At 40.3% G+C, this 14,323-nt stretch overlaps 4 protein-coding genes across 5 annotated transcripts; 1 reads left to right on the top strand and 3 right to left on the bottom strand.

Annotated features, from left to right (window-relative positions):
- The first annotated feature begins 1,772 nt into the window (after positions 1–1,772).
- On the top strand, positions 1,773–5,582 carry LOC149021029 (uncharacterized). Of its 2 annotated transcripts, none has more exons than XM_089149272.1 (6): positions 1,773–2,326; positions 3,739–3,856; positions 4,009–4,337; positions 4,432–4,563; positions 4,692–4,790; positions 4,890–5,455. In XM_089149272.1, exons 1-6 carry the CDS (start codon positions 1,899–1,901, stop codon positions 5,452–5,454), a joined length of 1,671 nt encoding a protein of 556 aa, XP_089005398.1. In that variant the 5' UTR covers positions 1,773–1,898; the 3' UTR covers position 5,455. The 2 variants fall into 2 exon arrangements, with proteins under 2 accessions (XP_089005398.1, XP_089005399.1); XM_089149273.1 differs by having other exon boundaries at positions 2,234–3,623; positions 4,890–5,582.
- A 354-nt stretch (positions 5,583–5,936) lies between these two features.
- On the bottom strand, positions 5,937–7,254 carry LOC149021028 (1-aminocyclopropane-1-carboxylate oxidase homolog 1-like). The gene is made up of 2 exons (XM_089149274.1): positions 6,265–7,254; positions 5,937–6,185 (listed from the first exon to the last, which is right to left on the bottom strand). Exons 1-2 carry the CDS (start codon positions 7,252–7,254, stop codon positions 5,937–5,939), a joined length of 1,239 nt encoding a protein of 412 aa, XP_089005400.1.
- Positions 7,255–8,406: 1,152 nt separating this feature from the next.
- On the bottom strand, positions 8,407–10,713 carry LOC149021027 (1-aminocyclopropane-1-carboxylate oxidase homolog 1-like). The gene is made up of 2 exons (XM_089149280.1): positions 9,512–10,713; positions 8,407–9,370 (listed from the first exon to the last, which is right to left on the bottom strand). Exons 1-2 carry the CDS (start codon positions 10,346–10,348, stop codon positions 9,125–9,127), a joined length of 1,083 nt encoding a protein of 360 aa, XP_089005406.1. The 5' UTR covers positions 10,349–10,713; the 3' UTR covers positions 8,407–9,124.
- A 704-nt stretch (positions 10,714–11,417) lies between these two features.
- Positions 11,418–13,045, bottom strand: LOC149021026 (1-aminocyclopropane-1-carboxylate oxidase homolog 1-like). Its single transcript, XM_089149276.1, has 2 exons — positions 12,139–13,045; positions 11,418–12,022 (listed from the first exon to the last, which is right to left on the bottom strand). Exons 1-2 carry the CDS (start codon positions 12,973–12,975, stop codon positions 11,762–11,764), a joined length of 1,098 nt encoding a protein of 365 aa, XP_089005402.1. The 5' UTR covers positions 12,976–13,045; the 3' UTR covers positions 11,418–11,761.
- Between the last annotated feature and the right edge of the window lie 1,278 nt (positions 13,046–14,323).

Here is a 14,323-nt window from a genome sequence, read left to right as displayed (position 1 = left end):
ACCTTTCAATATAAAATGAAAATATTATAATTGTAATTATAATTTGGCTTTTTAATACGAACCGTTAGATCAAAATGACATATATGGATATAATCTTTCGTTGCATCATATGGGCATTTTGGTCATCAAAATCATGATATGTCCTTATTTTATCATTTCTCAAAATCACAGGGGAGCCAGATGCAAAGAAGAACTTTTTTTGGACTAAAAGTGACATGGACCAAACTTCAGGGGGCCGAGAAAAAAAAACCCCTATAAAAAAACCATAAAAAAAAAAATCTAGAGGAGATAACAGAGGGATTAACAATACACATAGGAGGCAAATCATTTCAAACTCTACTTAACTGAAGAGCCCTAGCCCCTTTGGCATGAAAATCAGCATGATGATTTCTAGATCTATTCACAAAAACAAAACGGACAAAATCAAAGCAACCTGACAGCCTTTTAATTTCTTGAACCAGCCCACAACTAACCCAGTCTAAAGACTGAGTTTGGCCATTTAAGGCCTTAATGGCTAGAAGGCAATCAGAGTGATAGATAACTTGCGATATCTGCAAATCAAGAGTTGCAAAAACAGCATCCCTTATAGCTTCAAGCTCCATCACAGTTGCTGAAAAACCAAAACAAAAAGATGCTTCTGCCCAAATAAACTGGCCTGCAGGGCTCCATATAATGCAACTTCTCCCCGCCATTTGAGAGAGTCGATCCCACGATTCATCCGTAAAAACTTTGAAGCTGGACTGAACAGGACTATCGTCTTCATCCAAATCGTTTGCATAACTTGAAAATAGGGGCTGCACCACAACCGACTCTTGGTTGCTTACATTTTCCTGAAGCCACAGAATTTCATTTAATAATCTGTACATTCAATTAATAGAACGGGTAAGAGAATGATTTTTTCCATGAAATAACATTTCATTTCGGTCATTCCATATCACCCAACATAAAATACTGCAAATAGTAAAGACAATATCACGTTGATTACATCCATGGAATTTGTAGTCCAAAAAATCTAACCAATCATGCATAAAATACTGCAAATAGTAAAGACAATATCACATTGATTACATCCATGGAATTTGTAGTCCAAAAAATTTAACCAATCATGCATACTATTTCCCACAAATTCTGATGTATCAATCCGTAGCGGGAAAGCCCTCCAGCAAGCTTTTGCATGGTCACAATGAAATAAAACATGAATTACACTTTCAACCTGGGATGTGCATAACAAGCATATTGGCGTCAAACTACTATTTCTTTCAAATAAAGCTTGTTGGGTAGCTATTCCCTCATGTGCAGCTTTCCACATGAATGTTTTAATCTTGGGTAATGTTTTAATTTTCTAAATTCTACCCCAGTTTATTCTTGAAATTGAAGAGTTGGAAAAACCCATAGCAGTGGTGGTATTTTGAATACAATGATATGCTGTTTTAACTTGAAATTCACCATTTTTTGAAAAAACTCACACCCAATGGCCCTCTTTGTCCTGTGTCATAATTGGGATTGTTAATATAGCTTTCTTTTCCTCTTGACTAAATAGTGAATCTAAAAGATTGATTTTGTAACTTCTATTGGACCAATCAATCAGTTCATTGACAAGTAATGGTCCAGGTAGATGTGGAGTTTGCACCGGGTAAACACCCGGTGGTTAGAAAAAATGAAAGAAACACCCTTAGTGGTATGATTCTATTTTAATATAATAACAAAAATACTAGAAAGCACTTGAGATTGAGAATAATTCCGGAATTTGGGGGTTCCTTTTTGCAAAATTTTATTGGGATATTTTTTGAATTTTCCTTTTCGGAAGGCCCTAAAAACGAACCACAGAAACCGTCGAAAGGCATTTCGCCGAACAAGTTACCGCCACACCAGTAGGCGGAGAATGCTACTAGTGTGAAATGCATCGGTTCGTCGTCCCCCGTGTTCGTGGAACTCTTGTTCGTTTTCTCAGAAATCAAGACAAGATACCCTCTCACCTCTCTTCTATTTCACCTTTTCATTCTTCTATCGAAACCGTCGTTCCTGATCCAACACTGGATTTGATATTCGAAGGGGTTGAAGAGATTCAACCGCCAAAGCCCACCACAGAAACGAAAGGAGCCACTCGGAGTGAACGAGAAGGTTCCGAGCTTCCACAGATTGAAGCCAAGGTCCAGATTTCACACCAGTGGCCAGAATGGTTGGAGCTCATGGAACGCCTCTTAAAGACGGGCTACTTCAGAGACAAGGAAGATCCTTTTGGTCGTGGCGAACTGGGAATCGAGAATTCCAACAAAATCCGAACAGCTTGCCTTGACTTTGCGCGTGATCGAGTCGATCTCATAAAGTAAGTAGTGAATTTTTGTTTAAAGTTTTGTGCGTGACCGAGTCGATCTCTCTGTATGATCTGGAATTGCATGGTTACATTGGTATTAGTAGGAATTACGAATTATAATGCTGCTCAAGCTCTTGTCAGTATTAGAGTTGAACTGACTGTATAACATCACCCTTATTACGTATCTAATTTGGTCCAATTTTGTTGAGCTTAGACAATGTCATCTCCCCTATATTCAATGGACATAGTTTCGTAAAATTTCAGTTTTCCACTGTATCATTATTGGTGCAAGTTCTCTACTTCAATTCACCATTTTCTTATCAAGGTTTAAGGTTTTAGCTTCGGATTACTGTGGCCAGGGGTCATACATCTATTGGATTTACCTCGGTTCTAGCTGTCGAATGATGCCTATTGGGGGTGAAAGAGGACAAACTACCCCTACCATTCATGAATGTTTTGAGCTTTGAGGACAAGGAAGATGTAAGGAAACTTAGAAACAAACCAAAGGTTTCAGTCTGAAGTATTTAGCAGCAAATAAGTAATGTGGAACAGTGCGGATGTCAATGAGCGAGAAGGAAGACGATTCTTCAAGATCTATTGCAGCAGCTCTTCCAATCTGTTGTGGTGCGGGTTCTTCTAAGACAACTAGGGAATTGAAGCACAAACTAAACCAAAGACCAACTAAACATGAAACCTAATCAAATCAGGGCACTAGGAAACACACTAAAATCCAAAACCAACCCTACTAAATTGGAAACCAAATCAAACTAAAATGCCCTGCATCAGTAAGGTTCTACTGTAAGGCACACCTCAAAAGTATCAATCAATGGCAAACAGAAAAAGGTGTTACTTAAGAGAAGCAATGGAAGTGTTGCAAAACCCCCACTGCAAAATCCATCTCCCAAATGGTCACTGATCATACTGATTGCTTTATAATGAGACTAAGTGCCTTGTAAGATTCTTATTGTAGGTCAGGGAGTGTTAGTTTTTCAAAGTGTATATAATTTACCTACGTATCAGTATTTCATTATGTGTGGCATATTTATGGTGTTTTCATGCTCATGTTAATGCTTCATGCATGTATTCCGTTTCATTTCTTTTCTGCGGTTGTTATTTTTTCTTCTGTCTTAGCTTTGTAAGAAGGGGTGCTCTTCCATTTTCTTGCTATGAAAAGTAAGCTTGGCAGCTTTAGGATAGATTGTTTCCTGACTTGATGGGTCTACAAGATTGTCTAAGAAGCTTCCCCACACAAGGGAAATATGGGCTGTGGCACCGTTCAAGTGGAACTTTGTTTGGTCTACATCCCCGAGTAAGGAGTGACATGATTCCGATTAAAGGAGCTAAAAGTGTTAGGGGCAGTAAAGTGTTTCGTGAAGATTCAAGGCCTTCAATACTTATCATGTTCCGTTTGCCTCTTCTTGCAGGTACTTTTCTAGGATGGACATCCGAGTGGTTGTGGGATCTGGTTGTCCAAGCTTAGACAGGAAAGTGGTCAACTCTGGAAAGCGTTTGAGAGCATTTGTGGGTACCGATGAAGGAAATGTGAGTGCTTGTGTACCCTTCAGCTTCTTTCTTGTTGAAAATTTACCATCACTCATATTGTCATTTGCATTGAAATTAGCAAGTTAGAATGATACCATTGTAGATAGAGACAGTGAAAATACAAGACCTAATATCTTTGAGGATCTTAGTAGGTTTGCAGCTTCTGTACCTTGAGGGGAAGCTGCGAGAGGGCTTACGTGAAAGCCCGAGAGAATGAACGTGGTCGAACTGTGGATATCATGCGCATCTTATTAACCTATGGTCTTGATCCCATTACTGGTTCAGTGGAGAACAAGTCATGCCTAAACAAAAGGATTAAAGAGTCAGTTAGGAAGCTGCTGACTGAAATGGTGGAGTTCAGCGTCAAACTTGACTCTAATCTGGTTAAGGGTACCTCCTCCTCAGTACTGGAACACTCAAGTCAGCATCAAGAAGGCCAAAATAGTGTTCCAATGAAGCAGGGAGATTGGGTTTGCCCAAAGTACTTACATAGCAGATCTATTCTATTCTAATTAGCAAGAGACTCCAGAACTTGTTTTTCTAACTCCTGATGAAATTCTGTTTTCTCTTTGCAGATGCAATTTCCTGAACTTTGCCAAAAATATAAAATGTTTGCGCTGTGATGGGCTATTCCAGGAAAAACTAATGAAACTCAGGGAGGATCAGGATCATCTTCCGTTGAAGAAAGGGGACTGGATATGTGGCAAGTAAGTTTAAGACTAGGTAACTGCCGCTGATCATTCTTTCTTTATGGTTCGAGGGGATGTTTACTTTTAGATGTTGTATTCCTGTATCGTTCCCAATTTGTCCCAATGTCAACTTTTCAATTTTACAGTTGTAACTTTTTGAACTTCGCCAAGAATACAAAGTGTCTACAATGTAAAGAGAAGCCTACAAATCGGCAGCTCAATCCGGGGGAGTGGGAGTGTGAATCGTGAGTTCTCTTCTACTTTCAAGTTCTGAGTTTTAAAACAGTTGTATCTGAAGTTATTCATTGTCTTAATTCACTCTTCATAATTATGATTCTTTTTAGATGCAATTACCTCAACTTCAGAAAAAACATGGCATGCTTGAGATGCAATTTCAAAAGGCCAAAAGCATCAAAATACTCAGAATTTTCTGCTCAGCATCAACATGAGGACGGAAGCCTTCCCCAGGCTCACAGCATTACGTTTGTTAGAAATGATGATGAAAGCCGTGATCAATCTTCTATCAAATACAAAACACAACACCAAAAGGATGGCACAAACTTCTGGAGATGTGCGGAGGATGATCAGCATCAAGTTGATGGGTCAAAAACATGGGATCCGTTTGATTTTCAAGACTTTCCCATTGTGGGAGGCAAGAGTCAACTCTCCCAGAATCCACAAGAAACTCAGAAATGGAAAGAGAAAATGTCTATGAGGAATCTATATATTTCAAGGCAGGGGAGAAATGGTGATGATCTTTGTTCTACTAGCTATAAAAGAAGGTCAGAGTTTCTGGATTCCACAGTTGATGATGATCTTATTTCTGCTAGTTATAAAAGGGCAGAGTTTTTGGAGTCCACAGATGATGAGGAAATAGTTGGGTGGTTTGGACGGAAGAGAAGGGTTTAAACAGGTAAATATAAATAAATGAGAACTTGAGATATGTAGGAAATGATAAAGACGAATACATTTGTTGGTTACTAGGTTGAATTTTCTACAAGTTATTTGCTATCAAATTTCCTTTAACATTGTTTTTTTTTGTCCACTATTCCTTGATAAGGTTTCAACTAGGAAGAAAGATGAATTATCTTAGAACTTACAATACAGAGTAATTTGAAAGACTATGAATTCTTCTTTTCTTCTTTTGGGTAGAAGAAAGACTATGAAGTCAACTCATCTCATGTATTTTATTACTGAACATATCCATTTCTGTGATATCAGAATAGTTCCATCAAATAAGAGTGAATTCTAATTCAAATGCTATCATGAAATAATACATAATTCAGTATTGAATCGTCGTGTTGAAACCAGAACTAGAAGCCTTTTTGCAGTAGAAGTAACTTAAATTACATTGTTTATCCATGAAACAATCATATCTGATGCTCCCTCCTTCACAATCTGAAGAAATTAACCAGTGTCTTGCCATCTAGTTCCTTGGTGAAGAACCTTTTCATATATTCACCAAGTGCAAATTGCCTGAACAATGCAGGTTTCTCCGGTGATATTAACTCCGGCAGAGGTCCATACAAGTCCTCCCTCTTACCTGGATTCAAGAAAATGGCAATCGATACTCGTGACTCTCGGTGAGGATTCGCCAACACTCGATGTTCTACGCTTTTATACTCATCGTTCGATATTATCTGCAAACCAAGTTTCGCATAACCTTGTCAAAATTTATACGTTAAGAAAGGTAAACCGCCCAGCAAATTAGATAGATACCTGGAGAATGTCGCCGATGTTGATGACGATAGCATCTGGCACAGGTTTCACTTCCAACCATTCATCACCGTATTTCACTTGCAGGCCTCCGATATGGTTCTGCAACAGCACAGTCAAGACTCCAGGATCGGTATGAGATGTAATCCCCAGCGTTAGATCAGGCTGAGGACAGTAAGGATAGTAGTGTGCCGCCATTACTCTTCCTTCCAAACACGATAGCTCCTTCAATCTTTCCGGCGTCACACCCAAACCTTCCGACAAGATCTCCATCAGAATCTCTGCAAGCCGTGTCGAGTGTTGGTCCCAATCCAGAACCTCTCGCCGGAAAATCTCCGGGATGTGGTCGAAATCGGGAGGGGTGGGGCCCAACCTCATCTGAATCGTGTCCCTCCAGCTGGCGGCTTTGGATTGGAAGAGATCAACATTTGTGGAGAAGTTCACGCCACGACCCATCTCTCGACTGTAAAGCTGCGCTTTCACCTCCGTTGGCTGTTCGTTGAAGGCTTTGATGGCGGCGATCGTGCGACTGATAACGTCGGAGGGGACGCCGTGGTTGATGACCTGGAAAAAGCCGAATTCTCTGGAGGCATGTCGGATTTGTTCGACGATGTAAGGTCGACGGTCTGAATCTAATACGCCGGTAAGATCGACGACTGGGATTAGATCACTGGCGGTGGAGGGGATGGAATTGGGAAGGTTTTCGGGTGGGTGAACGAAGAAACGAGGGATGGTGGTGGCGCCGGCATCCACAAGGCCTTTAACTCCGATCTTGGACTCGTCGAACTGCTTCACAGCGGTCTTTCGGTCATACGTTTCGTCTCCGGCGGTAGTACTAGCATCGATCGTCATCTTCGCCCTTCTTCTTACTGCTATTGGAGAAGAAAAATAAGATAGAGGGGAAACCTTGTTGTGGTGGTTGGTGTAGCAAGGTAACGAGTTGAATCGTTGCAGTGGCGGTGAAATTGAGAATAGCCGTGAGGAAATAACCATTTTATAGAGACTGATAGGTATTAGGAAAAACGGAATCGTCTAGAATTTTGCGTCTTAACTTGTCGCTACTTATGCTGCCCAGCGTTGGGATTACTCTAGGTGATATTAAAAGAGTCTCGACCATTCAAAGAAATATGTAAAAATTGAATTCACTTTAGTGAACAAAATGAGACTTACCTAACCTGAGTTGGATTCATTGAATCAACCAAACCAGATAGAATTCCTGAAAATATAACAGCTCTCTTATTCTCCGGAATCGTATCCAATTCATTTTCTTGTAGATGTGTAGTGGTTGAGGTTCATTTATTAGTCATATTAAAATATTGTAATTAAACTGTTTAAAAATTGATATGATTTGTAAATAGAAATGGACTGGATATTAGTTCATCTTTCTCCATTGTATTATCTATCTTCTTCTTTCCCATTTTGCAACATAAATACTAATACACATGGAAGCAGAGAAGATTTTATAATCGAGAACAAACACCACTACCATTAAAACCATCACTTCTTCCTTCTTTTTACACTTTGATCAAAATCTAAATGAGTAAAAACATTAATGTCAGATTCAGGGCAAGGGAAAACAAGGACCACTACCATTAAACTCCATAAACCCTCATAGCTGGTCTAAGGTTACACCGGCCCTTGAGTGACAGCCTCTAAAATTAGCTGGCTATAAGGAGGTGCCACAATGGTGGTTTTTAGGACTGGGATCCATACAGAGTTTGGGGTTTTAAGTAAGGATGGGGTTGGGATGGTGGAGGTTGACATTTTCTACTACTACAAGGGTTAGAAGACACCAAAGCTAGAGAATTGCAGGTTTTCTAGCTAGAATTATAAACAAAATTTCGTCTAGCCTTCTCTACTTACCAATAAAACAAAAGAGTGGTTGATTTTGTGTTAAACCGTATAAACAATTCTCAATCCAAGTCGGACTCATTTTGGTTCTTTTCACTTGAGTGGAAGAATTATCCACATACTTGTTTAAACAAACGAAATATAACCTTGATCACTTAGTGTAATCTTAAGGCCGGGCAACACTGGCAGCACCAGCCATGATACAACATTCTAACACAAAACGAAAATATGAATAAATTTTATAGCAAATTGCACTGACACTGCAAAATGGAGGCCTTAAAGCTCTGACACCCTACTTATGTTTAAAAAGGACAGAAATCTCAAAATTGGATTTTCATTGATATATTTGTCAAATTTATCCCTGAAAACAATGAAATCATTGTTTATTTTCAAAAATATTCCTAGAATAAATAATGTCTGAAAGGTTTTCAGTGACAAATTGAACAAATACATCCAATGAAAATTTAATTTTGAGGTCTCTATGCTTTTTAGACATAAAATGCTTTAAGCCTTCCATTTTTAGGGTGCTAGTGCAATTTGTTCTTTATAAAATCATGAAGAACACAAAGACAACATTCGTCCAGCCATGGAGTGATAATAGTCAAATTGTCACATAACAGACATGTTCGCGGGGACAACATATATTCATCCAGCCACGGAGTGCTAACACCGTAATGGCAAAATTTTCACACACAGGCAATGATAAAGCCTCAGATACTCAACCACCATAATGGCTTGCCAAAGAACAAAACCAAAAGTACAATCAGGAGGGAGAGAAAAATTATAGAGTGATAGAACTGATTAAAGAGAACCCATTAAAATCTTAAAGCCATAATATGTGTTAAGAAAATAATTATTAATTCCATGTGCTCCAGGAATTCATAGAGCAGTCAACCCAAAACAACAAAAAGAAAAAAAAAGTCCATGGAGGAGAGGAAAGGACTCAGAGAGCTAGAATTGGAGCAAAATGCCACAAGGTCATTTCGTTGTAAGAGCAAACGATGATGATCCCTCACATCCTGAAGAAATTTATCGTTTTGGCATTCGGATCCTTGGTCGCAAATATTTCCATAAATTCCACCACTGTAAACTGCCGGAATAGTGCTGGTTTTTCGGGAGAGATTAACTCCGGCAGAGGTCCATACAAGTTTTTCGTCTTACCTGGAGTTAAGAAAACCGCAATCGAGATTCGAGGCTCCCTGTGAGGATGTGCTACCACTCGATGTTCTACGCTTTTATATTGATCATTCGATAAAACCTGAAATCATTATTCAAGGCAAAACTTACCAATTCAAACCCTGAGAAGAAACAAATTAAGAAACTATATAATAATTAAGCAGGTGGTCCTGAATCATTATTATTGTAAAGATGAAGAAAACCCAGATTAACTTAATCGAACCTGGAGAACGTCGCCGATGTTGATGACAAGGGCATCAGGCACGGGTTTCACATCCAACCACTGGTCGCCGTGCTTTACCTGCAACGCTCCTATATGGTCCTGCAGCAGCAAAGTCAGCACTGTCGGATCGGTGTGAGCTTTCGTTCCCAAAGTTAGATGAGGCTGGGGACAATAAGGGTAGTAATGGGCCAGCATCAGCCTCCCTTCCAAACAGGATAGCTCCTTCAACCTTTCCTGCTGCACACCCAAACCTTCCGCCAGGAGCTCCATCAGAATCTCCCCCAAACGCTCCGTGTGCTGATCCCAATTCAAAACCTCTCGGCAGAATACCTCAGGAATATGTTCCGTTTTGGGAGGGTCAGGGAGGAACCTCACGCGAACTGTATCTCTCCAGGTTGCAGCCTTGGCATGAAATAGATCGAAATTGGTGGTGAAGGTCACGCCGCGATCGTAGTCCCGAGTGTAGTACTGAGATTTCACCTCCGTTGGCAGCTCGTTAAAGGCTTTGATGGCTTTGATCGTGCTGGTCAGAACCTCAGAAGGGATGCCATGATTGATGACCTGGAAGAATCCGAACTTCCTAGAGGCGTCTCGGATTTCTTTCACTATAACGGATCGGCGGTCGGAATTGATGCCGGCGAGGTCGACAATGGGAACTTGAAAGGAAAGAGGAGGAGCGGCGGAAGCAGGGGTGAAAACCGGGAGGTTTTCGGGTGGGTGGACGAAGAAAGGAGGGATGGTGGTGGCGCCGGCATCCACAAGGCCTTTAACTCCGATCTTTGATTCATCGAATTCCTTCACCGCCGTCGCTCGATCATATTCATGATCATCACCCATTCTCAAGTGAGATTTTTCTTTCTCAGGGCGGCGGAAGGTGGAAGCCAGATTTCTTCATTTAAATACGTACCCACTTTATTAATGTGCCTTGCTCAACCCCCGTTGACCTTTGGGTCGGAATTTTACAACCCATCAGCAAATTCAGGGGAGTAGATAAGGGCCTAAGGTTTTCAATTTTCATGAGGACCCATAAATGCAGGTTGATGGTAGGTGACAATCGTTACAATAAGAAATTCAGCATGAGTTCTTTATTGTATTGAGTCCCAACTGATCAGATCCCTACTGTTAGAGTCTGGTTGAAGGTATAAGATGAGCGCGCAGAAGAGGTATTTGAAAGAACCCAAAAAATGTGGGCTGAATTTTGGACTGTGGTCAAACACTAGAACTCATCTAGAAAAGGAAACCCATATAACAAATTCCACTTGCCAGGCAAATGGATTAGAAGTTGCTATTGAGTATGGTGACCACTGAGTTTTGCTCTAGTGCAGCGAAGCCCATTGAAGGTATTTTGGGTGGTATTGAACACGAAGGTGTGGTGATTGGAGCAATATCCAGGACAGGTAATCATCGGGCTGAATTTCATGGGGTTGAATTTCGGTGGTTATGTTGCCGACGGTCAAGATCAAATCTCGACTTAAATTTCAAGCTCAACCATCCGTTTAAGTTTTCAACATCTTCAAAATGGACAAGAAACATTGAGATATGGTCTATTCATCCAATGTTCTGCTTTGGTTGCTGGTCTTCTGCTTTGGGGACTCGAGCTGATCAGCCTCAAGACACCGAGGGAATAATTCAGCTCCTGGAAAAATATGTAAGGACTTTTCTCCTTACATAGTCAAAATAGAGGAAGCAGACTTTGTTTGGCTTCTTATGCTTGCTATATTCCTCGTCCAAAGATTATTAAAGACTGCCTTGAACATGAAATAAATAAGCGTATGTGCTTTTTTATTGATCATTATAAATAATCTAGCATCTTATGGAACATTCAATAGATATATATACTTTTGATATAGGAATGATTTTTATTTTATGTATAAAACAACGTGTTTTTTTTTAATATTTTGGCTCTATACCAAATTGACTAACTCAAAATAATGAGATCCAAATCAAACAATCAAACAGTTTTTCACCAGGAGTCATTCCACAGAATCGGGTCACAAACAGTTATTTTATTTTTGTACATAAACACGCTAAAGGCCCAGACATGAGACAACACCTGAAACCATGCAAACCATAAAAGAAAACAATCACCCAAATCTGCTGGAAGGATCTCCTTCACATCCGGATGGGGATCCTCAATGAACATCCAAAGCAAACTTTTGACATTCAATCACCAGCTTTATTCACACCTTGCACACTGTTACTATATCTCATGTTCCCGTAGACACCAACAATGAGATCTAATCGACGTAATCAGGTAACCAAACGCAACATAAAGAAATCTGGCTCTGCCTCGCCTTCCGGTTCCTTGCTCTTAATTTTTTCCATCAATTCCATCGGTGTAATTTGCCGGAAGAATGCTGGTTTCTCCGGAGATGTCAACTCCGGCAGGGGTCCATACAAGTGTTCCATCTTATCTGGAGTAAAGAATATCGCAGTCGAGATTCGAGGCTCCAGGTGAGGATGTGCTAGCACTCGATGATCTACGCTTTTGTATTGATCGTTCGATAAAGCCTGAAATCAACCATGCAAAAATTATCAAAAACCTGAAGGAAAAAAAAATATATAATAAGCAGGTCCTGAAATATTACTGTAAACTAAAGATGATGAAAATACTGGTCTAATAGTACCTGGAGAATGTCGCCAATGTTGATGACAAGGGCATCAGGCACGGGTTTCACATCCAACCACTGGTCGCCGTGCTTTACCTGCAACCCTCCTATATGGTCCTGCAGCAGCAAAGTCAGCACCGCCGGATCTGTATGAGCTTTAGCTCCCAACGTAAGATGAGGTTGAGGACAATAGGGGTAGTAATGAGCCGCCATCACTCTCCCTTCCGAACAGGACAGCTCCTTCAACCTTTCGGACTGAACTCCCAACCCTTCCGACAGGATCTCCATCAGAATCTCCCCCAAATGCTTCGTGTGCTGATCCAAGTTAGAAATCTCTCTCGAGAATACCTCAGGAATATGCTCGACTTTGGGAGGGTTAGGGCTGAACCTCACGTGAACGGTATCTCTCCATGTTCCAGCCTTGTAATGAAATAGATCGAAACTGGCAGCGAAGGACACGCCGCGATCAAAATCTCGAGTGTAGTACTGAGACTTCACCTCCGTGGGCAGCTCGTTAAAGGCTTTGATAGCTTCGATAAAGTTGGTGATAACTGCAGAAGGGATGCCATGATTGATGACCTGGAACACTCCGAACTTTGTCGAGGCGTTCCGGACTTGTTCCACTATAACTGATCGGCGGTCGGAATCAAAGCCAGTAATATCGACGACGGGAACTTGAGCGGCGGAAGCAGGGGTGGAAATCGGAAGGTTTAGGGGTGGGTGGACGAAGAAAGGAGGTATAGTGGTGGCGCCTTTGTCCGCAAGGCCTTTAACTCCGATCTTGGAATCATCGAATTCCTTCACCGCAGTTGCTCTATCATACTCGTGATCACCAGCTGTAACACTGATCGTCATTCTTCTCTCAATTATTGGCCAAGCGAGATGTTTCTGGGTGCGGTGGAAGCCAGAGTTTTTGCTTGGTTTATATAGCCGTTTTAATTATGATGACACAGTGTTTTTTACCATGTTTGACCAGTGTTGTCCTTTTTTCAGTTAGAGTTTCACAATCCATCAGTAAATTAAGCAAGCAGATAAGGCTTTGGGGTTTTAATTATCACGAGGACCCACAAATTAATGCAGGTAGAAGGAAAGTGACAAAGACAGGGTTTTTCTTCTTTCCTGCTACTAGGGTTCATTCTCTCCTCAACAGTGCATGTAAGTCTACCTCTTCTTATTAAGGTAAGATTAATATTTCCACCATCGGTGCTTTCTAATAGCCTTATGTGGCTTCGGCTTTCTCCCTCCGATCGACAGATACAGATTGTGAGGTCATCTCCCTCCCGAGACAGGAACGATGGACATAGGCTTATTACAGTGGTTAAGTAACACAGGTTTTGACTGTGTTCACCAACTATCATCGTTCAATGCGAACTGAGGTCTCTCCCTGCGACGCTCCTTTTACCTCTAGGGTTTTCTTTCACCTCCTCTGCATTTCGCGTTTAGTCTTTTTTTATTTTTTTTCATTCACTTTGGGCAGCTATATTAGTTATTTTATTGCACCTTTGGTTTCGTTATTCACGCAGACACCTTTATTTTTTGCTTTTGGTATGAAGATTTCATTCAGTAAACCACAAAGAACACGTGAGAATATGTAATCAATTTTTTTTGTAAGTAAGAATATGTAACCAATTATGCAGTGGATAATGGCCGACAAGCAAATCCAGACATTGCTGTATTATTTCTACTCGCATTGATTTGTGTGTGTTTGTCAAATTTAGTAATGGTTAGTGGACTACCGAAATTGGCAGAGTAGAATCATTTGTCACTTTTAGTCATCATATATTTAGTTGTTTAGCTTATCATATTGCATTGCAGAATCAACATGAAAAAAAAATCGTCTGTAGCGCAGATCTTTCCATCCTCATCAGTTTCACTTTCTCAAATTTTGAGGCTCTCTTATTATAATTTTATTTTATAATTAGGACGTTTTGTTGGGTCTTATTTGGGTATTGTATAATTAATGCATAGCATCGCAAAACGTGCGGTGAAAAGATAAAAAATCAGGGTTAACATTTTATCATATTGCATTGCACAAACTATAATTGAGATTTTAACAAACAGTCGTGATTAAAATCTCGATCATAGTTTCGATCTCAATCGTACATTGCGCAGTACTACACTTTTAATATTCAGCACCCTAAGTAATTTCTTTATTTCTTTTCCTTTTTTCATTGCAGCTCATTTCCTTATAATATTTAGGTTC

Source organism: Hakea prostrata, chromosome 3 (assembly GCF_041222555.1).
Source record: "Hakea prostrata isolate BN-2017 chromosome 3, UWA_Hpros_2, whole genome shotgun sequence".
Classification (NCBI taxonomy): Eukaryota; Viridiplantae; Streptophyta; class Magnoliopsida; order Proteales; family Proteaceae; genus Hakea; species Hakea prostrata.
This window is presented reverse-complemented; position numbering and strand designations above follow the sequence as displayed.

What these genes read in the sequence shown, in the direction of transcription:
- LOC149021029 (XM_089149272.1), top strand. Translation starts at nt 1,899, where the DNA reads ATGCATCGGTTCGTCGTCCCCCGTGTTCGTGGAACTCTTGTTCGTTTT. An exon ending in GATCGAGTCGATCTCATAAA is followed by an intron (nt 2,327 to 3,738) that starts GTAAGTAGTGAA and finishes CTCTTCTTGCAG; the next exon opens with GTACTTTTCTAGGATGGACA. An exon ending in TGGGTACCGATGAAGGAAAT is followed by an intron (nt 3,857 to 4,008) that starts GTGAGTGCTTGT and finishes GGATCTTAGTAG; the next exon opens with GTTTGCAGCTTCTGTACCTT.
- LOC149021028 (XM_089149274.1), bottom strand. Translation starts at nt 7,254, where the DNA reads ATGGTTATTTCCTCACGGCTATTCTCAATTTCACCGCCACTGCAACGA. An exon ending in ACATCGGCGACATTCTCCAG is followed by an intron (nt 6,186 to 6,264) that starts GTATCTATCTAA and finishes CTTGGTTTGCAG; the next exon opens with ATAATATCGAACGATGAGTA.
- LOC149021027 (XM_089149280.1), bottom strand. Translation starts at nt 10,348, where the DNA reads ATGGGTGATGATCATGAATATGATCGAGCGACGGCGGTGAAGGAATTC. An exon ending in ACATCGGCGACGTTCTCCAG is followed by an intron (nt 9,371 to 9,511) that starts GTTCGATTAAGT and finishes TAATGATTTCAG; the next exon opens with GTTTTATCGAATGATCAATA.
- LOC149021026 (XM_089149276.1), bottom strand. Translation starts at nt 12,975, where the DNA reads ATGACGATCAGTGTTACAGCTGGTGATCACGAGTATGATAGAGCAACT. An exon ending in ACATTGGCGACATTCTCCAG is followed by an intron (nt 12,023 to 12,138) that starts GTACTATTAGAC and finishes GGTTGATTTCAG; the next exon opens with GCTTTATCGAACGATCAATA.